The sequence below is a fragment of the Phoxinus phoxinus genome, assembly GCF_949152265.1.
Source record: "Phoxinus phoxinus genome assembly, chromosome: 5".
Taxonomy (NCBI): Eukaryota; Metazoa; Chordata; class Actinopteri; order Cypriniformes; family Leuciscidae; genus Phoxinus; species Phoxinus phoxinus.
Window position 1 is genome coordinate 30,461,874 of NC_136880.1, and position 27,645 is coordinate 30,489,518.

At 36.3% G+C, this 27,645-nt stretch overlaps 1 protein-coding gene across 5 annotated transcripts in view; it reads left to right on the plus strand.

Annotated features, from left to right (window-relative positions):
* astn1 (astrotactin 1) overlaps positions 1–27,645 on the plus strand; it is a 246,091-nt gene that overhangs the window by 28,540 nt on the left and 189,906 nt on the right. For 3 of the 5 annotated variants that reach the window (XM_079612594.1, XM_079612596.1, XM_079612597.1), the window contains exon 1: positions 7,934–8,443. The exons of 1 other annotated variant lie outside the window; for it this stretch is intronic. In XM_079612594.1, coding sequence (XP_079468720.1) covers positions 8,152–8,443 — 292 coding nt within the window. In that variant the 5' untranslated portion in view covers positions 7,934–8,151. Of the gene's footprint in view, positions 1–7,913; positions 8,444–27,645 lie in introns of those variants that run through there. One more of the 5 variants, XM_079612595.1, reaches the window with a different exon arrangement.

Genomic DNA, 27,645 nt, shown 5'->3' on the forward strand with positions numbered 1-27,645 from the left:
AGTGAATGACTGTTGCACAACTCGATGGCGTCAATGCTGCAATGTGATTGGTTTGACGCATGATCCAAGTTTGTCGTTAGGCTTTTTCCAATGGTTGAGGCACGGACCCTTGTTTCTCCCAATAATAAGATCATCTCTGACCTATTACGGCATTTCATAAAAGATCCTCATATTTTCTATGAGAAATTATTATTTATCTTGCACAGTAACTGCTTTTTTTCCTCCCAAAAACTAGTTTTAAAACCTAGGATGTGAAGATAAATAAATAAATATTGTTCCTTAAAAAAGCATAGATTTGTTTGATGGACGTGAGGTAAAAACTGATCACATCAATACAATTGTGAGATTGTGAGACATACATAAGTAACATAGTGAGATATAAAATCACAATGATAAGAATTAAGCTTACTTTGTAACGTACATTTAAGGCATACACTTTTAAATGATGATATATTAAGTCTCGCTTGTGAACAATACGGTCATTATAACCTTTCTCCCCCTTTACAGTCAGATTAATGATATTTCGGTGCTTGGCTCAGTTATGCTTCACGGCGTACACTACATAATTACCAGTCTAAATAATTTTGACCAGTGCTGACATTATGTATGGTTGACAACTATTCTTATCCATCTCAACTGAGTGAGCTTTTCTCTGCTTCCAACTGGAACATTTTCTGCATATCATTTGTCTTCTCTGCCTGGGCTTGATAAAAATAAGCTAGGTCTCTGTTTGTGCCGGAAGCATTGCATTTCTGTTTGCTTTATAAACCTTGCCACTCTTGTGCGACTGCACAAGTTATAAGTCTAAAGAAAATACAGCAAAGTAAAACAAAAGTGTTGAAGTTGAGTAAGATAGAGAAAGATGGGTTAAGGCCCCGGGGTAGGATGTCTGTCTGCCTTTAATTTTCCTCTTAAAGGGTACCCCGATTAGTGCAGCATGTTGGCCTTATAAGATTTAATTGGGTGTCAGCTATAAAAAGGTGATACAAAAAAACTCCAAATGTTTTTGTTTTTATTAAAAAAAGCCGAAAATCCGTTCACCCGTAGGCCGCCATATTTATTTACGTCGCAATGCATTCTGGGTAATGACGTGTATATAGGTTGTTGCCGGTTGTAGCCTAGCCGCTCTAGCAGCTTCGGTTATTTGTTTTCCAACGTACCGGCTAGCTAGCTACGTTTTGACAGGTAGCGAGATGAACACGTCTGCCGTTCAGCCTTTTCAGTTTGAACCCGAGCGAACTCACTACGCACAGAAATACCCCGAACCCAGTCAACACTGTTCTGCTCATCTACCTCTAACGTTACATTTTTAATCTTACAATTACAAAAATGTTAATAATAATGAACTGCAGTTATTAATTAATAATTGAATTGCCTTGAACTACATATTTAAAATCTTAAATCTCAGATAATTCTGATTTGCACTATTTTTTCCCTCTCATTTCTGTGCGTAGTGAGTGACTGCTTGGTGAAAATAAAGCAAACGATGGCGGTAAATGACTTATTAAATTATTTATACCGATAGTACGATCGTCTGCTCTATACTTAGCCTACCCAGGACAGCTGCTGACAAAAAGTGGAGCTCTTTACAGCTAACGCTCTCGTTCTCGCTTGGCATGGGCAAGCAGTAGCCGCACAGACAGCATCTGTTTCGCCCTACTCTCGCTTCCTCAACTCTCTGATAATCTTGAGTGCGACTATCGTCTTCCGCGTTATTCTTCTGATTTAAGCCTATGGTGCGCTCGGGTTCAAACCGAAAAGGCTGAACGGCAGACGTGTTCATCTACCTGTCAAAACGTAGCTAGCTAGCCGGTACGTTGGAAAACAAATAACCGAAGCTGCTAGAGCGGCTAGGCTACAACTGGCAACAACCTATACACGTCATTACCCAGAATGCATTGCGACGTAAATAAATATGGCGGCCTACGGGTGAACGGATTTTCGGCTTTTTTTAATAAAAACAAAAACATTTGGAGTTTTTTTGTATCACCTTTTTATAGCTGACGCCCAATTTAATCTTATAAGGCCAACATGCTGCACTAATCGGGGTACCCTTTAAGTAAGTGAGTCATCAACATTTATAGATTAGATTTATTCCACAGGAACCGTTTATTTATTGCTGTGGGATGGCTAAGCTGAATTTTCAGCATCCATTACTCCAGTCTTCTGTCACATGATCCTTCAGATAGTATTCCAATATGCTGATTTTGTGCATAATGTTGAAAACAGGTGTGCTACTTAATTATGTTGTAGAATGGAGAAAGAAAGAAAAATACTATTGAAGTCAATGTGGCTCATCAACTGTTTAGATACCGACATTCTTCACAATATTTTCTTATGTGTTCAGCAGAAGAAAGAAATTCATGTTTGGAACAACTTGAGGGTGAGTAAATGACGACAGAATTTTCATTTTTGGGTAAACTATCCCTATAAACCTTGTGTTTCATTCGGTTCTTTGTCAGTTCTCATTGTGATATTACGGTTGTTCTGCTCCTGTTTCTGAGTATTTTGAGCTTTGTTTAATAAATATATTGACACTGCTGCAAATAGATTCTTTTCCTCGCGTTTGTGACAATCCCAAACTTTTGAACGGTAGTCTATATTTATTTATAAGAAATGAATGAGTATGCTGGGCTGTGTTCCCCAACTTTCCATATATTTGCTAGAATACAGTACAGAATACAGTTTTCTTGCAATCATGACTTTGATGCTAAAACCATGAACAAACTTTAACTTACTGAAAATAATAGCCCCCCCCCCCCCATTTTTAGCTGTTTAATATGCTAATTGTTGGAAAGTACTTTTTGACGTGTATTCTAAAATGTTACTTTTAAAAGTAACCACAAGATAAGTCTACAGAAGACATAAAAAGCTTTGAGTGGCAGTTTCAGGCTCTAATTAAGAGATTGTTAACGTGACTGGGCCTTCAAAACAACAGTCACAATAATATTCTACAACGTTAACTCCTTTCTATTTGAAGCGCACTGGTCCGTCTCAGTGTACAGGGTTATATTATCACATTAATGGCTCTGGCTTTTCATCAAATGTTATACCTGGAATAGATAATGGTCCAGTTTTCACCGCTTCAATGTCACTGCAGTGAGGCAAAGACAATTAAGGTGTATAAATATGTAAATATGGGAGGACACCTCACTAGGAGTCAGGTAATGACATTTTCAGCCCTGCTTTGGTTTATTCCCCAGTCGTCTCAAATTAGAAACCTTAATGACGACCAATAGGCCACAGATGGTCAAACTCTAGGGTACACGAGTCTCCTGCTCTCCTTCTGGTTCTTGCAGCATCACTTTTACGTGCCAACAATGCATTACCTTGCCAGCTGCCGCATGCTCAAGGGGGTAATCATTACCTTGAGTAGAAGGTCAATCCATGGCAGCGTTTGCCAGTGAGATCATGGCCCAGACTACATTTGGAGACTGGCAAACTGGACAACAAGGGTGATTCATCTTTGGGGCTGAGGGGGCAGATAGTCCCTGTCGCTATTTGTCTTGTGACGTTGACATATAAAAAAAACACTCAGAGGGCACAATCTCTGGAGAGAAACCTGGCGGACATCCACAGTCAGTCTGGACGAGACCTCCTGATGTCTTTTCTGTCTCTTTGTGTCTCTTTTGCATCAAGACTTGTTTGGCTGAGCGTTACTTCACAGATGCATAGGAGATAAATGATATTTGTTGAACATTTGAGAGATGAATATGGAGTAATCTAATTGTGCTAATGTCATGACACTGATCTTTAGCATTTACAACCTGAATGAATGCGATCAGCATATGTCAGGGATATTGCTTTGACTCATAGGGAATAAATCTAATTCGAAATCTCTTGTTAACCCATGAACAAACTGTTGTTGTTTACAAGCATACGAGTCTAATAATATTTTCATCATAAATTTGAATCAAATAACATTAGACTACAGAATTACATATTTTTTGCTAGCATACAAATTCATTTGTACTGAAAAAGGTAATTGCAGTTCATGCCAATCGCATGATCTTCTGTGACTGACTTTGGATATATCAAATTATTCATATATTTATTTTCCAGTTTTCTGCATGCACAACATAACTGACTGGAAAACTGGCAATATAAAATAAAAAACATGAGTGAGTAGAAGCGGGACATCAATCAATCAATCAATCAATCAATCAATCAATCAATCAATCAATCAATCAATCAATCAATCAATCAATCAATCCAATCAATCAATCAATCATCAATCATCTAATAAAAATACAATTATTGTAGATTAAGAATTGTAGTGCAAGTGTTTGTGTTGAAATAGTCAAAGCTCATATTGACAAAATAAATATATCAGACGTGGAATATTTGTCTGAATTTGAAGAATGTCAAACATGTCAAACAAGTATGTGTAATGAATGATACTCAAAACACAAGACCAGATACCTGTATTAAATGTAACACCCAAACATCATGGCTTTTATACATTAACTCATTTACACAGTACAAAAAAACTTAAAACTTATCAATTCTAGGACAGCAATTTCAAATCTTCACCTCTTGAATTTTACAACACCACTCCATAGTTTCTTGTGTGGGCTGTCTCAGCACAATCTTATGCAGCGCTTTTTGTTTTTCTCCAGCTAATTGGTGAAGGTGTAACACCTTTACATGAGGGGAGGAAAGTCCCTCATTTTGTCAAACATCTGGCCTGTATTACTGCTTATGCATGGCTGGAAAGACACCTACAGTAGATAAATTACACGAGTTACAGAGTATGGTGTCTGTAGTAGAACGTCTCTTAGAAGCAATGTACTATAAGGAATATGTTTCATGGAACATACAGTAGTTTAAAGGCTTAAGCATGGCTGTTAGCTTAAGAATAAGAGCCACTGAACATAATAAATATCTTTTTATGTATGTACTAATGATTTTCATATATGAGAATTATTTTGAGATTGCTAAATCTAACCAAATACGTGATCTTTAATTTTCCAGCAGTACTTGAACATAATCTTTCATCGAGTGCTATTTTCCAGAACTATTGTCTGTCCTCTATTAAAGTGCAGTCATACTGTTTGAAGATCATTTTGTGAGCTGTTCAACTCAGCGGGAAACACTTTGCAGCCGTAATTGAGAAATGGCTAGCACAAGTTTATGAAGTTCTAATTGCTTGGCTAAAAACCCTTTCCAGTTTCTTCCTTTGTGAACTTTTTTTAAGACATTTGAGGATGTTTGATAGTATGTACGTGCCTCGACAACCAATAAGAAGCTTGTATTTGACATTTTAAAAGAATCTGCATAGATGTGGACATGGTGTGCTGTTGTACATTGTGATGTAGAGTATGATGTGCTTTTAGAAAAGAAGCTTATGTCTAATCCCTGCTTCACACCATTTTTTAAATGCAAGGACATTTTATTAAGGATAAGAACAATATGCTGGATATCCTAAGGTTGCAAATCCCTCAGTGATAATTTGGCATGTCAGATATAGTCTGCTGTTAAGCCTTACAGAAAACATGTGGAAATATTGTTTTCTAAATCTAACATGGCTTGCATGAGGTTGCCATGGCTATCATGGGCCACAAATGCAGAACAATGCAGAACACAGAAGATGGCAATGCATAACATTCCTCATGTCACAAAGATGTTCTTAACTTTTGAAGGCTTAATTCATGGTATCCTGTTCTAGTAAAACACTGTATTTTTCATGAAATCTAGTGTCTCAGGAACATTCTCAGTGGTATATTCCTTTCACCGTAGAGCATGATTTTCTGTCACTATTATAAACCCCAGCACATGCAGTTCAAAATTTGCTTTTCAATTTGCTCTACCAAGAAACTAGGATTTTGAAAAGGTGTCACTTTTTAAAAATATGTCTTGGTTGCTAATTCCTTGAGCAGTTTAGGAATATTTTCATTGGATTGGATATGATGCTCATTTGAAGGCCATTATATGTGTTGTGTTATGTTTATACCTAAAACCGTGTAGTTGCCATAACAGACCTTGGTCTATTCAGAGTAACAATCCGGACAATTTTTTTTGTCTTTTCTTTTTTCTTTTATTTAAAGATGGGACTGTACTTCCATTTATGGGGGCATTCCAGTCATCTGTGCACACATTTGCCTACCAGGATTGCTGCCAATGCCAGTAAAGGGCCAATAATTTGTGTCATGTTTAGTTAGATTCCTCAAAACATCCTTATACGTGCTCCAATTTTTTAGCTACAATTTAAATAGGATCACTTATCTATTTAATATAAACAAACAGAGAGAGTATAATTTACCAAGATTAATACTATAATAGTAATTGTATTATCACTGTTTATTATTATTTATATAAATATGTATACCGGTATATACAATTATGTCTGTATGTGTGTGTATATTATATTGTATTGTATTATATTATATTATATTATATTATATTATATTATATTATATTATATTATATTATATTATATTTTATTGAAATTGAGTGCCATTGCTGTGATATTCTCTTTTTACATATTATTTTTTAATACTAATACTATAATAATTATTATTATTATCATCAGCATCTCGAATAATCATATAATCTGCCTTTTTAGAATATAATATTGATGCAGAATAATGTGATTATGCCATTTTTACTGGTCACTATGCCAGTTGCCTTTTAGATATGTGTAAACCACAAGCAGTAATAGCTTAGCGAGTGTTGCAGAAAGAACCCTAAAAGAGAGCAGGATATCACAGCAATGGGACCACAAGTGTGTCGATACCCCTCTCTCCCCCGAACGCCCTCAAAGTTCAATTATTGAGCAGGTCAAAGCTGAAATGAGTACTGTGCCCTTTCATCACAAAAGTGCTTCACACTTTGCTAAAGCCTTGCTTCAGTGCTGGAATAAGCTCAAGATTACACAGGGAGATCATTCTTTGGGGCAGACTGCCCTGCTTCTTTTTTCCTCTCTTTCTTCCTTTCTTCCTTCTTCCAGAGCTTGCAGCTGCTGTTGGCTTCAGTTCTGCTCTTCTTTCCTCAGTGGTCAGTGAACTACAAAATGTACTCTCACATTCTCTACTGATGCTCATATTTTGCATTTATTTTCAGTGTGCGATACAGAAAGAATAACCGTATCCATTTCAATCAATAAAAAAAGTTTGTTAATAATATATAATTTCAATAAATGCTTTTCAATGAATGCCCAAATACTGTTTTATATATTTTTAAACATAGGTAGACAGTTTACTGTAAAAGTACTTTATAATGTTGACACAGTATAGGTATGTCTACTTTAACACCTCCCACCCCCTCTCCTAAATTGTAAAGATGTCTAGTACATGTAATATCCTGCTAAATCTTTTAGATATTTTCATTGTATGCCTAGCCTATATCCAATAGCCCTGCCGAAAAAGCCCCAGCTTTAAACAGTTTAGGGTGGTTCAGATGGTTTAAGATGGACTATGGTTTAATCGTGTTGTCTGACCAGCTATACAGAACCTCTATAAAACAAACCAACGACCAGCAAACTACATTAGACTGATTTTTATATTTTTTTCCTCAATCGGGAGGTTATACAGAGGAATATTTATTTTTCTTTACATTCATGACTTTATCTAAACACATTTTTTTTTATGTTTTAGCTATTTAATGTGTAATGTAAATCAGAGAATAAATTATAAAATAGGCAACAAATGTTTCAAATTATTTAGTCTATAGAATTGCGTTAAATTTCAAAAACAGAAGAAAAAAATAAAGTATTTTGACTTGATAAAACAACAAACTCGAGGATATGAGGGCATTTGCATGGATAAAGTAGAAATAATGGCAAACAATAGTCAGTTTTAAAAGTGTTACAGGACTATTGTATGTAGCTCTTGCTAATGGTTATCCACTGCAACAAGAAAAATCGTTATTAATGGCTTGAGGTGGAGAAGCCCAATAACGGGCTCCGTTGCTGCACTGTTCCGCCTCTCTCGCTGTCATCACTAAGCCGAGTCGTGTTATGATGACAACAAGAATATTTAGCCTTTGGATGAAGAATATCTGAATCTTAAACCCTGCCTCTATCGTGTATTTTCACGCAAACATCTAGATTAGTGTGTTGCTAGCGCATTCCCCGGTCCTCCTCCTCCTCCAGCTCCCAGTGTGCCGCTGACCGACTGCCGCAGCCTGACAACCGCTTCAGTCTCCGGCAAGATGCTACTACCACACTCCGGTCTGCTTATCGGCGTTCTCTGGACTGTCATCTTCAATTCCGCTGGGGTGAAATGTCTGAACGGCGAAGAAGATCAGTCTCAAGACATGGAGTGCAAAATGAAAAGCGTTACGGTATCCGCTTTGCCGTTTTTGCGAGAGAACGACCTGAGCATCATGCACAGCCCGTCGGCCTCCGAGCCCAAGCTGTTATTCTCCGTCAGGAACGATTTTCCGGGCGAAATAGTCGTTGTTGATGACTTGGAAAATACCGAGCTCCCGTACTTTGTATTGGGTGAGTGCTGCTATTTATAAGCAATTTAACTTTTTATTGAAGATATATACTTGATTGTGATAAACTATTGTGATTATAAACTGAAATATCAGATGCAGGCCTAGTGCAGAAACTCAAATAGGTCAGTTCCATTATGTTTTTCGTCAGGAATAATTCGCGGTAAGCTGCAGATATGTGTCATTTTCGTTATAGGAAGCATGAGGTTTGTTTGGCAGGATGAGACATGCAAACAGTTGTTATAATTATGAACATGCGTGACATATAGCTGTGATCCTATAGAGACTAAGTGGTCACTGGGTTACATTCTTGTGAGAAAACATTCTTGTGTAAACTTGTGTGAAGTTTGTGCCATAGCTTCACCTGTTGTTAACTCTTAAAAAAAATAAAAGCAAGCAAACAACCACAGCAAAAAAATGCATGGAAATGCATGCTTTTATTTATTTCCATTGATAGATATATTGATAGATAGTTATTGTTCGTGTGTCTCAAATTTATTTTTCACAAGTTTGTCAAGCAGTCTCATCCTCCAGTGTTTTATTAATGTTTACAACATTGGAGAACAGTGAGTATTGTTACACATTTTGTTTCAACATCTGTAACTCAGTGCTTTTGATATAATATAAACAAAGTTGAAGAACTTTGATATTCCATAAGTGTCTGCTGTAAACCAGAAGAAATAGTAGTTTAAATATGCAACATTCTGTATCACTAAACTGTGTGCCTTCGTGCCAAAGTGTGCAGTTTTTATGAGTTGGGATGGACATTGAACTGGAGTTGGATTACCACAATTAATTATTGCACATTTTGAATTGTTTTTGTGCACACATTTTTTTTTCTGTGATAATTAGATCTACTTGTTCAAAACAATCATTATGCCATCCCCATGCTTTTAAACATGTTAATTAAATAAGTTAAACATTTACATGCACTTTTTAATTTAAAAGAGCAACTAAATAGACATACATCATTTTTTTGTTTGTTTGTTTCTCTCTGCGTGTGTGTGTGTGTGTGTGTGTGTGTGTGTGTGTCAAATGGGGTATATAAACTCTCCCATATTTTTTTTAGTAAAAAAATGAATATCCATCCATCCATCCATCCATCCATAAAGTGTGACAATATCTATCTATCTATCTATCTATCTATCTATCTATCTATCTATCTATCTATCTATCTATCTATCTATCTATCTATCTATCTATCTATCTATCTATCTATCTATCTATCTATCTATCTATCTATCTATCTATATGGTCACACTTTAGTTTAGGGTCCAATTCTCACTATTAACTATGAAGTTTGCCTCAGTAAACTCCCAATTACTGCTTGTTAATAGTTAGTAAGGTAGTTTTTAAGTTAGAATATGGCCATGCAGAATTAGCCATTAATATATAGTGGACACATATTCTTGATCTTCCCAATTCTTGTGATGTTTAAAAAAAAAAATCGAACTTTTGTTTTGATTGCTTTAAAGCTAGAGTAGGTAATGTTGGAGAGCTAGCCAGATTTGAAAGTGGCACATCTTCTAAGCTCCGCCCCCTCCTGTCAGTGCTCCGTCCAAAGCTACGCCCCCCCACAAACATGAACGCGCATCCACATTTGGAGTCAGCTGCATGTCCAGTGATGCGCGGGTTGATCCAAAATGAGCGGGTGCCTGCGCCCGCGGTTACGAGTCATCCAAAAATATTTTTAATGATATTCGGGTCGCGGTCGGTCGGGTCGTTTACCTTTGTAATTTATATAGTACTAGACACAATGTTCTATGAAATACATAGGTCTACACTTTATTGTCTGAATGCGCGAGGATGACGCACGAGCAGTCTGCAGATGAAAGTGGGAAATCCTTATTTACCTTTTGAATGTTGAGCGCGTTATTAACTTTTGAATAAAAGCTGACGCGGGACAAAATGCCCGATTTCCCAACGCGTTGAACTGAGCAATGCCATTGTGCCATTTTAATAGGCTACTTTTAAACGCATATAGCTCAGTAATGTCAGTTTTATGTTGCCTATTGCTGAGAGGGGGTGGGATTTTTGTTGGGAAAGTCAGGGGAGAAACGCACACTTCGACTAGACTGGATAAACACATGCAGCATCTTAATTGTTAAGAAAATGAAACTAAATAAATGAATAAATCAAGCCTTTATTATAAAACACTAGGCTATATCATACAGCATTCTGAAAAATGCGCACCCCTAGTTCCTCCATCTATGGCCCATGACGCGATGAGCATTTACTATAGCTACTTTAAAAAACGCGGGTCGGGTACAATATTTTCTTTCTTTTTTTTTTGCGGTCCGAGTTGCGGGCGGGTTAGTTGAAAACGTCGGTCGGGTGCGGGTTGTTTATATACATTGACCCGCGCATCACTGCTGTGCACGCAGTGGTGCTCGGGCACGAGACATGGAGGCATCTGATTGGTTCTTTACATTCGCACCGAATGGCAGTGATTGGTCAGAGTTTTTACTGTCCTACAGCTGCTACAGAGGTCAGATTTGTTTCATTCCTTTTTCTGAACACATAATGTATTGACTACTATCAGAATGGAAGGACCATTTCACCCAGTATAAAAAAAAATGTTTCTGAACAGGATTACCAACCCTACCTTTAACTGTAATTTAAAGAACTGAATACTGTGTGGGGGAAATACTGTGTGTTCAGCATTTATCACAAGCATCTTCGCTGGCCGCTGTCCATGGTCCTGAACACTATATGCATGTCTGCCGCTCACTCTGAGGTGCAAAAAGAAGCATAGAGTGGACAGTTGTATAAGTCATTTCTAGGCAATCAGATATAGTGTGAAGTGTCTGTGGCTGTCATAGAATAGGTCTGACATTTGTGCTGGGGTTGACTGTTTATATGGCACTGCCATAGCATTGTCAAATATGTCATGTTGTTTCTCACTTTAGGGGTGTCTGGAAAAAAATATTAGACAGGAAGTCAACATGGGGAAATGGCAGATCTTTTTTTAAAAAGAAAAAAAGAGTATTTTGCTCAATAGTGACTTTAAAGGTAGGCTATAATGTGCGACATTGACATTGCCTCCTAGTTTTAGTGATTGCTACGCCATTGCATTTATTTGTGTATATAAAAAATATACATATATGATAGACACATATTCTAATTTCAATATTTATTATACTTTATAAAAATATTTCTGATGTAATTTTTGCTTACACAATCTTGCAAACTTATAAAAAGGTTACACCTGGGAATAGCACAGTTTGATCAGCATACAGTGATATTTGAATGCATAATGACCTGCATATTTATAACTAGAAATCCTTAGAGTCTAAAAAATAGTGTCAGCATGCAGAGGCAACCAGATTTCAGTTTGTTAACAATGTTCAGATGTGACTGCATTTTACATAGCAGTCTCTTATTCTCAGTAGTCAGGATTTTAATACTTAGCCTACAGATTTCAAATAAGCTCAGTGCTTTAGAGTGCATAAAAAACTCAAAAATAGCACGCAGAAACCTGCTGGTCTTTATATAGGCCAACATATAATTTTCTAGGTTTTTGGAAACTGGGAAACTTAAAAAAAAAAAAAAACTTTTTATTATGAATATATTGGATTTAATGTTTGAAACCAGTCTCAAGTTTTTTTTTCCCGCTTAATCGGTTCGCTTATATACTGACCAAACTCAATGTTTATTGTGTAGGGTCCCAGAACACATACTGTACAGTAGAAATAGGAATGAACAAGAAATATGCAGTGAAATAAGCCATTAGTTTCTGATCTGGCATGAGATTGGGGTGGGACTACTGTTTCCGTCCAATCGTTGGCAGGGGAAACCTGTTTGCAAACCATCATATATTCTTTCTGGTGTCCTTTTTGCTTTAGCAATTCACATTGGACTCAGTGCTTTTTCATTACTTTCAGACAGACTACACCTTGCCTTAACTTCATAAATCTCACTCTTGCTAGATCGTCTCCTCTGTTCCTTCAGCCTCTACCTCCTCCAAAGGCTCTTTGTTTGCATAAGATTGATTGGAATGATCATGAGGAGTAATTTCAAGTCAGTGTTATAAATGTTGCCTAAGGTGTTTGCACGTCCCTCCCTTCGCTCTGTGGTCTTGTTTCCTGATTATAAATGCAGTCTTTACAGAGCCGCCACTAGTCTTTGAACAAGCTATTTTTAATTGGATACATTAGGGTAATTGGTACGGTCTACAAATGCATTCACAAACACACTCACACACTTTCACTTGCTCTTGCACACACACATTTACTTAGCTCTCTAAACGAGGATACACCAAAGACCTCTTTTGCTTTTAATAACTTCCAGGGGCAGACTATGGCAATGGGTTTCCCGAAAGGGAAAGTCTGTAGAATTAAAGTTTTAGTTTTAGACTGTGTTTCCCATTTAATTGATTTTTGGCTAGGAATCACACAGAAGAGGCTTTGTAGAAAAGGTTTTCATTCAGACGAGTGCAGACAATGCTTACACTTGCCTCCACGTGTTTTAAAACCTAATTATGAAATTTGAAATCCTATCTAGGTAAAAAAAAAAATTATTTATTTGCTTTAGCTGGCTTTTGTTTGATTGTAGTATTGGCTAACGCATATCATTGATTTGAAAAGAATGGATCCTTGAAGATGATTCATGATAAACCAGTTTTTAGTAAACATATTGAAGCATCTTCATCCTTATTTTCTGTTTTCATCACTGTTTTTTTGCGATGGTTTATGTCGTCTTCACTACTGTTTTTCACAGGAATCGTGAAGCAGTTTGTGATGTAATGAGTTATGATGTCACTGCTGGAATTTACGAAAGTTTCAAAAGTGGAATTCAAAAGTTTTTACGAAAGCTCACCAAGGCTGCATTTATGTGGTGAAAAATAAAGTAAAACAGTAATATTGTGAAAAATACAGTAAAACAGTAATATTGTGAAATAGTAGTACAATTAAAAAATATATATTCTTTTTATTTTTATATATTTTTATATGCAATTGATTCCTGTGATGCAAAGATTAATTTTCTGCATCATTACTCCAGTCTTCAGTGTCACATGATCCTTCAGAAATCATTCTCATATGCTGATTTGCTGCTCAAGAAACATTTTCTTGTTATTATCAATGTTGAAAACAGTTGTGCTGCTTAATGTTTAAAAGAACAGCATTTGTTTAGAAAAAGTCATTTTTGATGACCAAATTGATGAATCCTTGCTAAACGCATTCATTTTTTAATGTATTGCCTCTTAACTTTTAAGCTGTACTATTATTATACTTTATAAAGTAAATAGGAGATTATAATTGATTATGTTGTCTGACCTCTCCTATAGGGGTGTACTGAAGTAAAGCAAATACAATAAGATAAAATGATCCATGTTTCGACTCTCTCTCTCAGTGAAATCCAGGATTTAGAGGTGAGATTTACTGTGTGTTTGTGAGGAAGGTTCTGCGAGACAGCACAGGAAGATTGTGTGGCAATGAATGGTTTCCATGGCAACACGAGCTGGTGCTTAAAGGATGCCTTGAAGAGTGGTGACATTACGCTTCCACCTCAGGAGAGAAACAGCAATTCTACCCAACTACATCTGAAAAGAATCAAATGTAAATGATCTTTTAGTTTACAATCGCAAGCATTGGCTTCGAGTCCCATCTCTGTCACAATCGATGTATGTTAATTTTTTGTTTCTAACAAACAGCTCCATGGTGTTTGCACAGTGTGATTATAGTTGTCTTAGGAAATGCCGTTGTTTTGACTGAATCATAACAATTGGAAAAATTAAATGCCTTTGAATCCCTTGTTGTTTATTTAACAAGGGGAGGACGATTGAGCATGTAAGTACAGACATTGAAGTAGAAACATTACAAGCAAATTATTTTGCTTTCTGTCACAGTTCACAGTTTGCACTGCTGTTTGATTTTCAATGTCGTTAGCCTTTGAGTCCCTTCAGTTTCCCTCAACAACAGAAACTACTTTCTCAGATTATGTGGAACAACACAGAGCTTTCAGGAGAAAATAGTCCATGATGACTTTGAACAACATCCCTTTAAAGAATAAAATCCAGGAGACACGGTGAAGAATTTTGATCGGTCACTCCTTGAATCATCCCAAGGATGACACTGTGTTTCGAGGGCCTGCATATGAGAACGCAAAGCCTTGAGGTATTCGCAGAGGAATTGAAGATAGTTATGCACACTCACGTGTTGTCAGCAGGGCCATGCACAGGACAAGCAAACAGAGTGAGCTTGGCTTCTGCAAACTTTATTTTGAAGGAAAGTGCAGTTGCATTAACAGGCTGCTGGTATAATGTATGACACGCCACGTGTTGCTACCAGTAGTTCTTTGAGCAAACAGGAAAAAAAGACATCATGAATCTTAAAAAAAAAAAAAAAGAATTCAGCGATTTAATGACTGATGATGAAAGGTTTCTAAGGTAATTACTGTTTGCTGTGACACTTACTTATATTTAACTTTTATTGTTCATAATGGCTTGTTCAGCACCCGGGGCTACAATTATTATTATTCTACACAGGTTTTACGATCACTTCAGTAGTTTTAGCAGGTAAATAGATGCAGCATTTTAGCAGTTATGTGCAGCTATAGCTGGAGGGTAGCTAATGATTTGAAACCCTCAAGCAATGCAAATATACTTGCATGCATGCTTGTTTGCATATAAAATCGAGCACATAGTCAATTAAATTGCCCACATTGGTAGTTATAATTCTAGAAACATTCTACTTTTTAACATGTTGTTTTATGGTTTGGCTTTTAAGTTATAAGGCATATAGTGCAGGCAGCAGCAGCAGCGCTGCAACATGACGCAGTCAGTGAGAATGCATGCACTTCACTACAGCTCCGACACATTTGACATTATTATATGAAAAAGTTATTTTACAGCTTTTTCAAGGGGATTTTCATTGTCAGTCTCCTTTGTTCACTTAAAATAAAATGAGGTGCCTAGGTGAATCTTGATGGACTCTCTTTGTTAAGAAGTTCAATGTCAAAGCCCTTGTGTTTCTAAAATCTCTAGCAGATCCAGCATATCTTTTGTTAGCCAACCATATCCGTTTTAAGAAAGAGTGTCTGAAATGACTAGCAAATGAATTCCCTGTCTAGCCAGGGTCAGGAGATTGTTCGATCTGCGTACATTATCTGAATAGTTTATGCACAAAGCATGGGGATTTACAGGGATGTATCATATTCATATTATGAATTAATATAGATTTTAAGTCGTTTTGTTGCAGTTAGTTAGTCGTGTTTTGTGTGAAGTCACGTTTAGAGTGATCATTTTTTCTCTGGTGAACTTTGACACTATAGAATTCAGTCCATTTCTCTTCATACAAATGTGCATATTTTACAGAAAAAAATATGTAAAAGATGTATTGGAAGGAAAAGAATAAGAGTCAAGTCCTTATTTCCCTTAGATACCTTGTGCTTTTTTATATAAAAAAATGTAAAATAATTTTGAGCTAAATTAAATAATTAAAAGCATATTTCACCCCAAAAAATTATAATTCTGTCAAAAAACAAAACAAAACAATAACCTTATTTTATGTTCTACAGAAGAAAGACAGAGAGTAAATGATGACGTACCTTTCATTTTTGGGTCTACTATTCCCTTGTGAAAAACAATGATACTTTACTCACAGATCTAGTTGCCCCCTTTTTTGAGAAGACTACATCAGATGAACTTACTTGAGACAAATAAGTTTGTTTGGGGGGTCAGTAATATATATGTCACACTACTGCAAGGATGAAGACACAGAGAATGACGTTAACAGGTTTTATTTAGACACTGTATGCAACTCCTGAATACGGTCAGGAAGGGCTTCGAGATCCACACAGGGGAACGCAGGTTGAATACTGGAACTGATGTAGTTTTGTAACTTGGAATGGAAGCTGGGAATGGATACTGTCTCTGAGATATATGGAATATCAGACCACTGGAGTCCTGGTTAGAGATCCGAGAAGTATACTGGAATACACAGAGAGGCGGTTTTGGAGAATCCCGGAGAACCACCGCACACAGAGGCTGCTTGGAACACACACACAGAGAGGTTAGTGTAGAAGTATAATACTTGCGAAGGGTATCCTGGAACCAGACAGAAGTGTTAGGAACCGGGGAGTCACTGGCGTCAAACGACGAGACCTGACAATGAGCTGTAGGCTGACTGGGGTTTATATGCAGAGCTGGTGTGGTAAATGTTGAGGTGCAGGTGTAGTAACTCAGAACTCCGGTGATTGCGATCGGGACCAGGTGTGTTGGGTTGAAGCTGGTTGGGGTGTGTCGTTGGGTGAATCCGTGACAATATATATATATATATATATTAAATAGTTTTGCAATGAATCTCTTATGCCAAAACTGCATTTACAGTATTGTCTACTAATTTAGTATATTTGCTGTTTTTTATATTTAAATCTGTAATATACTTTTTTTGTAATATTATAAATGTAAATATTATTTACTGTCACTTTTGATTCATTTAATGCATCATTGATGAATTTCAATTTCTTTAAAAAACAAAAACGGTAGTGTTGATATTTTTGACAATAGATTAGCATTTGTTTTACAGTAAAATTTGACAGTGGATGATAAAGATGTGGTCATTTATGATGCCCATTAGAAGTAGAGCCCCACGTTTTTGAATCTGTTTTTCTGGCTTAATTCGTAGTAGTCTGAACTGCATACCAGCTTCATTATCCATGCTTTACTTGTGGCACTTTAGAACAATGAAGAACCCTATAAAACATCTAACAGCATAGCCAACTATCTGTTCTGCTTGTATTGATCTCTAATGTCAGGGATGGATTTGAAGTGTAAAATGTACCGAGTGTGTAAGAAGAGGAGAGTGACCCACACAGGGATCTCTAATGGACACTTCCCACCTCCACTCACTGGGTACTTCAGCTGAGTGTATTTTTTCCCTTGCCTTTACGAGCCACAGTTCATCATCTTCTCAATTTGCCGCAATCTTCACTTGTCGACCTTGACATCCTCCCCTTATTCACACAACTTTGAAGAATTCATGAATGCTATTCAAGTCAAAAACTATGCAAACTTTCAAGGAGATAATCAAGAATAACGGGCTGCTTATGTTAGCTCGTTTGCATAAACTTGGACTAAAAGCTTACTAATGAACAGTCTCTCTTATTTTCCTCAAATAAGAGAGTGAGAATGAAGCTTGAAATTCTAAAGATTAAAGGGTTTTGTTCTTGACATTGTGTTTTTTCCACAGTGAATCTGTGATGTGTATTAAGTGAAACCCAAACTCGGATGCCGACTGATAAGATGTTGTATTGTTTTGGAGTGTTTCTGAAGATTCCTGAAGTGGTAGTCTGTCTGTCTGTCTGTCTGTCTGTCTGTCTGTCTGTCTGTCTGTCTGTCTGTCTGTCTGTCTGTCTGTCTGTCTGTCTGTCTGTCTGTCTGTCCTTACAAAGCAGATGTTTTAAAATTAGGTTCTTGTGGATTGCTTTTAACCTGCCAAAAGCCGTGGTTTTATGATTAGAAACTTCATACAAGATGGAGCGGCATGTAAGGACACTTGGGGAAGTACAGCTGTACATCATATTTTTGATGGAACATTTCAACGGCTGTACATGATGAGATGAGCTGTATCTGTAATTGAAAAGTGTGCCAGTGAGAGCTTACGGTAGTAAGAACTTTTGAGTGACACTAGCTCTTGGATCTGTGATCTGAGTGACCCTGTTTAATGCCAAACCTGGAACAAGGTGTCTCCTCTATCACTTTCTGAGAGAACACCCTCAAATGTGCTCATTTAATACTTTCCTCACAGTGAACCTGTGCTCTTAAAAAAAGTATACAAGCCTATATTTACATATGCTACACCTTTCTGCCTCCATTTCCATCTCTTTCCCCTTCAACCAATTGGATTGCAGACCAAAGAAACATTGGAGAAACTGCTCTGCTGCACTGGTACTTGTGGAGAGCCCAGGCTAATGAGATGACACAGACGGCGCACTTGTCTGGTCATGACAGGAGCTGAGATTGAATATAAGGGCTTATGGTGCAGGTAATGGGCATTTCAGGAACACAATGGTATGGTGAGGTCATTCAGCCACAAATTATGTGTTGTGTTGATTCCTGGTGAGGTGTGTTGGCTTCACCACATATATAGAAAAATAAAATAAAAAACACCACCATCGACAAAAGAAATGCTTAAAAAAAATAAAGCAAATCAACAACAACACAAAATATTACATTTACGGATTTCTGATATTATATATATATAATATTTACATCGTTAAAATAGTCCATGCGACTACAGTGGTTCAACCTTAATTTTATGAAGCGACGAGAATACTTTTTGTGTGCCAAAAAGACGAAATAGCAACTTTATTCAACAATTTCTTATCAGTCAAATAAACAGTATCAGTCTCCGACGCGTGTTCACGAGAGCACCACTTCCTCTGCTTGTAAACACAGCCCTGCAATTTTGAGTAATTAAAGTTTTTGAGCTGCGAGGGCGAGTAATTAATGACATAATTTTTTTGGGTGAACTATCCCTTTAAGTAAATAAATGAGGGTGTAGGTTTGTTACCGTAGAGAAAACAACTAAATATCATCTTAACAGAAACAGGTGCCAAGACATGACAGTTTAGCTATGTGTAAAAGGAAGTGATTGTGTGTTTTCCAGTTAGCCAGAGAGGAGTGAATAATTGAGTCTGTATTAAGCTATGGGTGTATTCTATATGCTACTGGAAACATGCATGTGAATTTGCATGTGCGTCACACAAATGCACAGATGGTACTGCATGTGTGGGCGCACAAATTTGCAAAAGTACATGACTCTGATCTTACTAAATCGGAAATACATGTAAATCAATTTAAGGGTTCCTATTAAAGAAAACTAAATAGAAAATATATTTTTAAAGTTATGTTGTCAGAATCATAGTTCTCTCTTGATATGCCGTGTCATTGTCCACTGTCAAATTAGCAATGCTGTTCCAAAAACACTCACTTCTATAGTAGTAGTATATTAATAATTTGCCACAGATTGATTATTGCACTGTCAGTATGCATATGTTTACCACACCACAATTTTTCAAATTTTTGCATATATGCAGTATATACATATTGTATTGCAAGGGTACAGCTGTAATAAATATGCTGGCAGGTACTCAGAGGAGAATTCAGACAGCTTAGCACACGGTCTGTCTTCACCTCAGATGCCTTAAAGCAGCACATTAAAAATGATAGAGTGGAATAAATTTGATAACTAGATATGCGAGCGTAACCACATTACGTAGGGCAGGCTCAAAGACTTGTTTATTTAATGGAGCATAGCGTATCGTTTCACGTGCTGTAATATGATTGTTTAATACACATATCTTTAATGGATGTGGTCTTTCCAGAAGTGTGCTGACAAATTGTTTTTCTGTTACCTGAAACCAAACGACAAACGTGCCATTGTCATTGTTTTTATGTTTCATTTCCAACATTCTCTCTGTTCCAGCCTTCACTAGTCTGCAGCGAGCAAATAGAAACCCAAAATGGTTGACGAGAGTTTTGCCCTATAGGTCAGAATGAGATGGTAACATGCCCTTGGAGAATTGCTGCCACTGTCTGTCAGAAAGAGGGTTGGACCATTTGAGGTGAGCAAGTGCTATTGAAGGTCAGGTCATTGTTTTTCATTTAGTTCATGAGATATACTTTTGTGTGAAAGCGTAGGCTCACTCCCAGCTCAATTCCGTATGTTGTTTGTGCGCAGAATATTTAATAAAAGCCTCGTTTCTTTCCATCTGCACCGCTGAACTGTTGACTCGCTGCTCTCTGTGGTATAACTGCGTTGTTTTCGCTAGGCACCCAAGGCCCTTGCAATAATGTCTATAATTAGATCATGTTTATTTAGAAGGCATATTTTTTTTACAGCTGGTTGCAACAAAGAGGATAATATGTCAGAGCAGAATGGTGCAGATATGATGCTTTGATTATTTCAGATCTGTCAAGATTTTATAATTTACAAAGTTTCAAATGCCTGGTTTGACAATGATGCAACATGAGTGCGCCGCCTTGGGAGGTACAGTACAATAGTCTGAGAACTTCAATAAAACAAAGAAGCCTTCCTTTTATTACCTTGCGCTGGATGATGGAAAACTTGCTCAGTGGTTGTCATTGAAAGAAAATACTACAGTACTTGCTAAACCCCCTTGACAACTGGCAGTTATAACAGTTTAGTTATGTAATTTGTCAGCTCAGAAAGCACAAAATCAAGGTTAATTATGAATACTTCTGCTTCCTACACCTCTTTTTGTCACATTATTATTTTCAAGGTATAGTTCACAGACAATTGAAAAAGTCTGGTATCATTTACCCACCCTTATGCCTTTCAAAAACCTGTATGACTTTCTTTGTTCCACTAGACACAAAAGGAGATATTTATAGCGAAATGTCCAAACTGCTCCTTTACTGAATTTCAAGCAAGATTTTCAAGCCATTGTTTTTAGTGAATAACCTCAATTTCAGTCTGTTCCTCATACCAACTTATGCCAAAATTGTATGGCTTTAGAAGATTTAAAAGTCTATTACAGTGTGCCTTTTTGGACATTCCTTAGTCCCCTTTCACACTAAAAATCTTGCCTTGAAAATTGTTTGACAGGAATTGAATTGATGTTGTTGTTTTTTTTAGATAACAAAAAAAAAAGAAAGAAAGTTATATGGGTTTGGAACAGTATGAGTATGATTAAATGATGTCAGTATTTCTTCATTTTTGGGCGAGCTATCCCTTTCTGTTGATCTTTGGTTCAAAGTGTTCAAATTTATACATAAAAGACTAGATGTGTTTCTGATCTCTGAGGAATGCATTGAAATGTACAAATGGTGTTAAGTTGAACAAGTAAGGACCCGCTGACAGGCCCATCTCTGCCTTCTCGAAGTAAACAACACCAGAAGGTCTTAATAACATTGATAAGTCTGTCTTTAACCCCGCCCTGACCAGAGGTTAACCGAATGGGTCTGACATTGAAGAGCACACATACTAGCCATCTGTGAACATCTGTTATTAGCAGGGAAGGAGAGACTGACATGTTAACTTGAGGGGAAAGAACAGCCAGGTGAGGCAGAGAGACTGTCAATCCAGTAGTCGGCTAATTGCCAGATGAAAGCTTGAACCGTATCGACTGTGGCCTTGACACCTAGCTTTACGTTTTCAACCCCTAAACCTTAGAATTAAAACACCTCGCTCCTGACAGCTTGGACACTGTTAGATGCTACAGCCAGCTAGCTTTCAACTTCAGACACTGATGAGAGAACTAAAGAAAGCAAAAATATCTTCCCTCTTGTTCAGTGTCATAATGTGATAGGGTAACGCTCTGAAAGCAATCGGTGTTTTTTACGAAACATTACACATTTTCCAAAGCTTAAGGGAATTTGAAAGCTTAAGAGCTTTTTTGGCATGACCTAATCATTCAGATTTACAACACATACAGTCAGGCTGTGTATTGCCTGAAGGCACCACGCATTTACATCTTGACTTTATGATATAACGCTTTTTTTTTAAGGCATTGATCTGTTGCTATTGAGGATTCCTAAGCCTGTAAGCATTATTTTAATGATTTTTTTATAGAGCAGTCATTAAAGTTGACATGAAATGTCTAAATTATTTTTTATGCTTTTTAATGTAAATCTTTTTCTTTCAAACTGGATAACCACAGATGTGAACAGAAATGATGGCCACAAGACTACATCTTTTTGCAATGAGCTCAATGTGGGCCAGATCTGACTTACCTAGTTTTTGTCCCAGTTGAATGATACAGTAAATAAATGACATCGAGTGTCTATGGTTTGCCCTGGCTGAAACCCAACCAGGCCAACTTTTTAACTCAAATATTGAGCAACAGTTTCTGACTTTTTGGAAAGGTGTAAAGAAAACAAAATTAACCTTCCAATTTTGCAGGCGGCTTCTCTTAAGAAAAGGCCACTTATATTGTACACTATAATCTGGTTGATGGATGGACCCTAGAGGTATTTTTTAAAGGTGTTTATTATTGGCTGATGGTGGCTTCGCCATGTGGCCGAGTACCAGACGGAGGGCTTCAAAACTATGCTCCAAAGCAACACAAGTGTTGGGGAAAGTGTTTTATTAAGCTGCATCATGGAAGTTATGGCCTGCTACTGTGAGCAGTAATAAATGCAAGTCAAGGTGGATGCTTCCTCGGCGCTTGTATACACAGTGATACGAGAAGGTAACAAGGGCGTCAGTTTTATTGTATCAGTTTGAGTCTTTTGTAAGCATGCAAAGTGGATTTGCTTTGCCAGCGCAGAAAACAGCATCTTCTCAACATGTCAACAACACGAACAAATGTCTTTGTTCTAGGCCTCAGCTACAACTACAGTGTTTGAGGGTGGGACAATGTAGACATGATTAATGTAACTAGTTTCTAACTCCACCTTCTGCAATCAGATGTATGTGTATATATATATATATATATATATATATATATATGTATATATACATGTATATATTTACAAGATTACATAATTTATAGGATTAAAGAGTAAAATTTTGCAATAAATTACTGTAGTCAGAAATTTACGGTGAAATGAATGCATGCAGAGTAATTTTCTTACGAATTACTGTTAATCAACTGCACATTTATGCAGACATCATTGTCATTTACTGCTCTTGTTTTACTGTAAATTCACATTATAAAGTTGTCTTTAAACATGCTACTGTAATAAATTATATTGTTTAGTACTGTATTTATTTTTTTTTGTACCGTAAAAGTCACCATAATGGTTATTAGTGTTCCATTTGCTTGGGATCATGGACCTTGTGTATTCATATTCAAATTTCTCATCTAGCCAAGTGAGAACTGTGACAAATGAAAACATTTGTTAAAACAATGACAAGCCAGAATATAAAATAAGCGAATTGGCTGATTTTAAAGGGTTAGTTCACCCAAAAATGAAAATAATGTCATTAATGACTCACCCTCATGTCGTTCTAAGCCCGTAAGACACCATAAAAACATCATCACAGTAGTCCATGTGACATCAGTGGGTTAGTTAGAAGTTTTTGAAGCATCGAAAATACTTTTTGGTCCAAAAATAACACAAAATAAGACTTTATTCAGCATTGTATTCACATTTACGCACCATTAAAAAAAATATATCCACGCAAACAATGTAGAATAGCTTGAATATAGCGTGTGTCTCCCTCAGACTGTAAACGAAGCTCGGGCGCACCAGATAACACGTCATCAGCGTCTTACGTCAGCAGCGTCACTGCGGAGTCCTGAACGCAGATTCACAACAGACCCGGGAGAGAATACAATGCTGAATAAAGTCTTATTTTGTGTTATTTTTGGACCAAAAAGTATTTTTGATGCTTCAAAAACTTCTAACTAACCCACTGATGTCACATGGACTACTGTGATGATGTTTTTATTACCTTTATGGACATGGACAGTATACTGTATATACAGTTTCAATGGATGGACAGAAAGCTCTCGGACTAAATCTAAAATATCTTAAACTGTGTTCCGAAGATGAACGGAGGTCTTACGGGCTTAGAACGACATGAGGGTGAGTCATTAATGACATTATTTTCATTTTTGGGTGAACTAACCCTTTAAGTTAGTTAAAACTATTACCGTTATTTCAGCATAAAGATTTACAATATCTAATTTCAATTTCATAATTGTTTGTAGATGGATATTTCACAATAGTAAAGCAGCTTCTTAGATTTACCTTTGAAAGGCGTGACTCGTCTTGTAACACAATTTTTTTTTTCCTTCCATTACCCAAAACACAACAATGGTAACACTCAACAAATAATGATAAAAAAAAAGATAAATTCTGAACATTTTCAAAATAAACAACAAACTGCTAAAAGTGAACCAAAAATAAGTTCAACAGCACAGATAAAACCAACAAGAATCAATAAACTCCACCGCATAATCTATCCATGCTGCAGTACATGCTGGCTACCTTCATAGTACATAATATGTAATATGTTACTTGATTCATATTATGCACTTTAGAAATACAGTTTGATATTGTAGATTTTACAAGACATTTCCAAGAGTGCAGTTAGATACAAGAGAAGTCCTACTGTGAATTACTGTGAAAGTCATGCAATTATTAACCTTGAATATACTGTAATTTCACACAAAAATTATTATTGCATATATATTATTGCATATATTTAATTATATCCTTTTATAAATGTCATTGTTATCTGTTTTACTATTAATGTTTTCATATTCTTACAAACAGAAAATATAATAAAACCTTGATTCTCAATAACACTACTGTTCTGTTTAGTGGTGCTTTAAAAAAAAAAAAAAGGCTAGACTCTTACATTTGAAATTTGACCAGAGGCTTGCTAATGTTTTCAGAAAACAAGAGGTTTAGAGATTTATTCCATCCATTTTAGGTGTCTGACCTCCAGCATGTCCAATAATAATTGGATCTACATGTTTTGGTGATAAAATTTCCCTTTGCTGATCAAATAAGCCCTGAATAGCCATTATTGAACCAAATGCAGTTAGTAGGTGTCATACTATGCAAGCATACCCTAATATCTTTGAAATACACCTTGGCAGGAGATCACAGTATGTTAGGAGGTTAAATATACAGCTATAGATCTGTGTAGATGAGGCCATTAGAGCACTCAGACCCTAGTGCTAGTGCAAAAGGAAATGTGCCAAAAGACTTACACCTCGCAAAAGTCAGTGTTTATCATCACTGTAAAGCAATCATTTTAGATGGCTGTTCTGCGTTAGAGAAAATAGCCTCTATCACATAAAAGCGCTTCTCCCTTTCCATAAACATAGATTATTTTCCTTCTACAATTTTATTCTAGCTGCCATCTTTGGCATTTGAAACCTTTTTTCATCATTCTTGCATTTTTCCTACCATAACACACACCAAGCACTATAATAGGATAAAACGTTTTCTGAAAATATGATCAGCAATACCATTATCATTTCTCCACATAATAGATCCCACTGTCGTGCTTATCATTAGATTTAAAAACAAACACTCTTTCTGGCCGCCATATGTGGCGACAGATGTCATCACGCAGCCCCTGAGGGGGAAGACAGACGACCTGTCTACATAACTGAAGCTGAGAAATTGTAGTTTAGGGGAAACACAGACAGAACATTTGCATTCTCTCCATGTCCTTCATCCAAGATTCATTCTTCTCTAGGAATGCTCCAGAGAGTCTGATGTACGCAAACTGTGTGAAAAGGTGGCAAGGGTTTGGCAAGGTTGTGAGAGCTTTATGTGACCAGCAAATGATGCCTGGGTTTGACTTAGAGAAAGGAGCTGTTCTCATTATGTCCTTTTATATCGCTATTTTAAAACATTCAATATATGTATTTCAAATAATTAGTACCGGTACTTTATAAAATTTTTGGGGGATTTCAGTTTTTTTTTCCTGGGATTTATTTTTTTTATTCACAAGCTACAGTATAAAAAACGTCAAAAGTAGCTGCACTTTGAGTTTCATAAAGCCTTTTTCATTGAGGCCACAAAATGAAAAATGAATAGTGAATCAGCCTCATTGTTGCTGTTCAAAGTTTAATGTGATGTTAAGAAATGTTTTTTCACCCCAGCCAAGCTATGATTAGTGTAGAGACAAAAGGCTGTGGAACATGTGGACAGTAAATACAGAGGAAAGAGGATGATAATAATAATAAAAAATGTTTTATATATATATATATATATATATATATATATATATATATATATATAAATAACCCTAACCCTAACCCTATATAATATTAAACGCTATATATAAACAAATATTATTTCAGCAATATACTGTACAAAAGTACATCAAATGTTTGGACACTTAGGTCACACTCAAAAATGTCTAAATGTGTTTGCAGTTGAAAACAATCTTAAATCAAATGGCATGTGGCATTTATTTTTAAGACCTTTTGTCAGACTACAAAAAAAATCAAAATTTTAAGTGCTGAGAACTTTTGGTAATTGTTAATATTCTCAGTTTAGAGTATGATTACAATTACAGATCTTTAATTATAGCATTATGTACTTTAATGTTGTCAAAGTGTTTTTAAACTTTTTTGAGAATGTCTTAAAAAAAAAAAATTAATATCAGGCAATTTCATAAATTGACAGTCACATTCATTCTCCCAGCTTAGCAGATTGCCCTCTGTTGTTTTTTGTTTTTTTTCAGTGGCATGTGCATCCATTTCACTTATGATTCTATTTTGAAAAATAAGGAATTAGTAATTAGCCTAAATTACTTAGTCGAAATGCTTCCTCTAAATTAGGCTACTGAATTGCAGGTTTGCTCATATTTGGCTTACATTACATTTCACTTATACAAGTAACCGTAAATGTCCACTGGGTCCACTAACCACTTACTGGAAACTTTATAGATGGGATTTTCAGGACACAGTGCTAAAGTGAGGACCAGGCCGCTATAGCAAGGTAATTCTGTGATTCTTTGAGAAAAGTAGTCTTCATTCCATGTGCATGATTTTTAAAGTCATTATTACTAAATCATCCATTGCACTTGTCAGAAGCCAATCCTTGTTGTAGTGTTTTTCAAAGAACTCGAGGTTATTGATTTTGAAGATTTCTGAACTGTGTATATGTGTTAAAATAGTTCAGATTCTTTCCAGATATTTTTAGGATGTAATCATTAATTCCATTTTTGTGAGAGAAATCTCCTCTATTCACCATTAGGCCTGCCAGAAGTCCTTGGGCACAGAACTACATCAATAATAGAGGAAAGAAGATAATCTTATCTTCACATCTGGAGCTCTTATTAGACCAAATGAACTGCTTAAATCTGGAGCACATGCTGCCTCATCAAAATGGGAGATCATGAAATTATGGTTTCAGAAATAGAGACATTTTCCCATAGAATTTATGCAGTTCATGGCATCAGACTTTCATTTGTTATTAATTTGATGAATACTTACTTTTTCTAATTATTAGCAGCAGTCAGTCTGTATATAATACTACCTGGTTTAAACTTTAAACACAAACTGTGTTAATGCAATTATCTAAAGATTAATTATTTAGGATTGATACACAACCGTCCTACATAGTCAACAAGAAAGCAGTGATATTATGAATGTATTGCTCTTGTACTTTAATTACTACCACTGCTTCACTGAGGGAGATACATTTCAGGCTATAACAATGAAATAGTTTCTGACTTCCACACAGTTTCAACCATCAGGACTAATTGGTCATGCACAGTGGGCACGCTGTTTTCTGCAGGACTATAAATTATTAAATAAAAG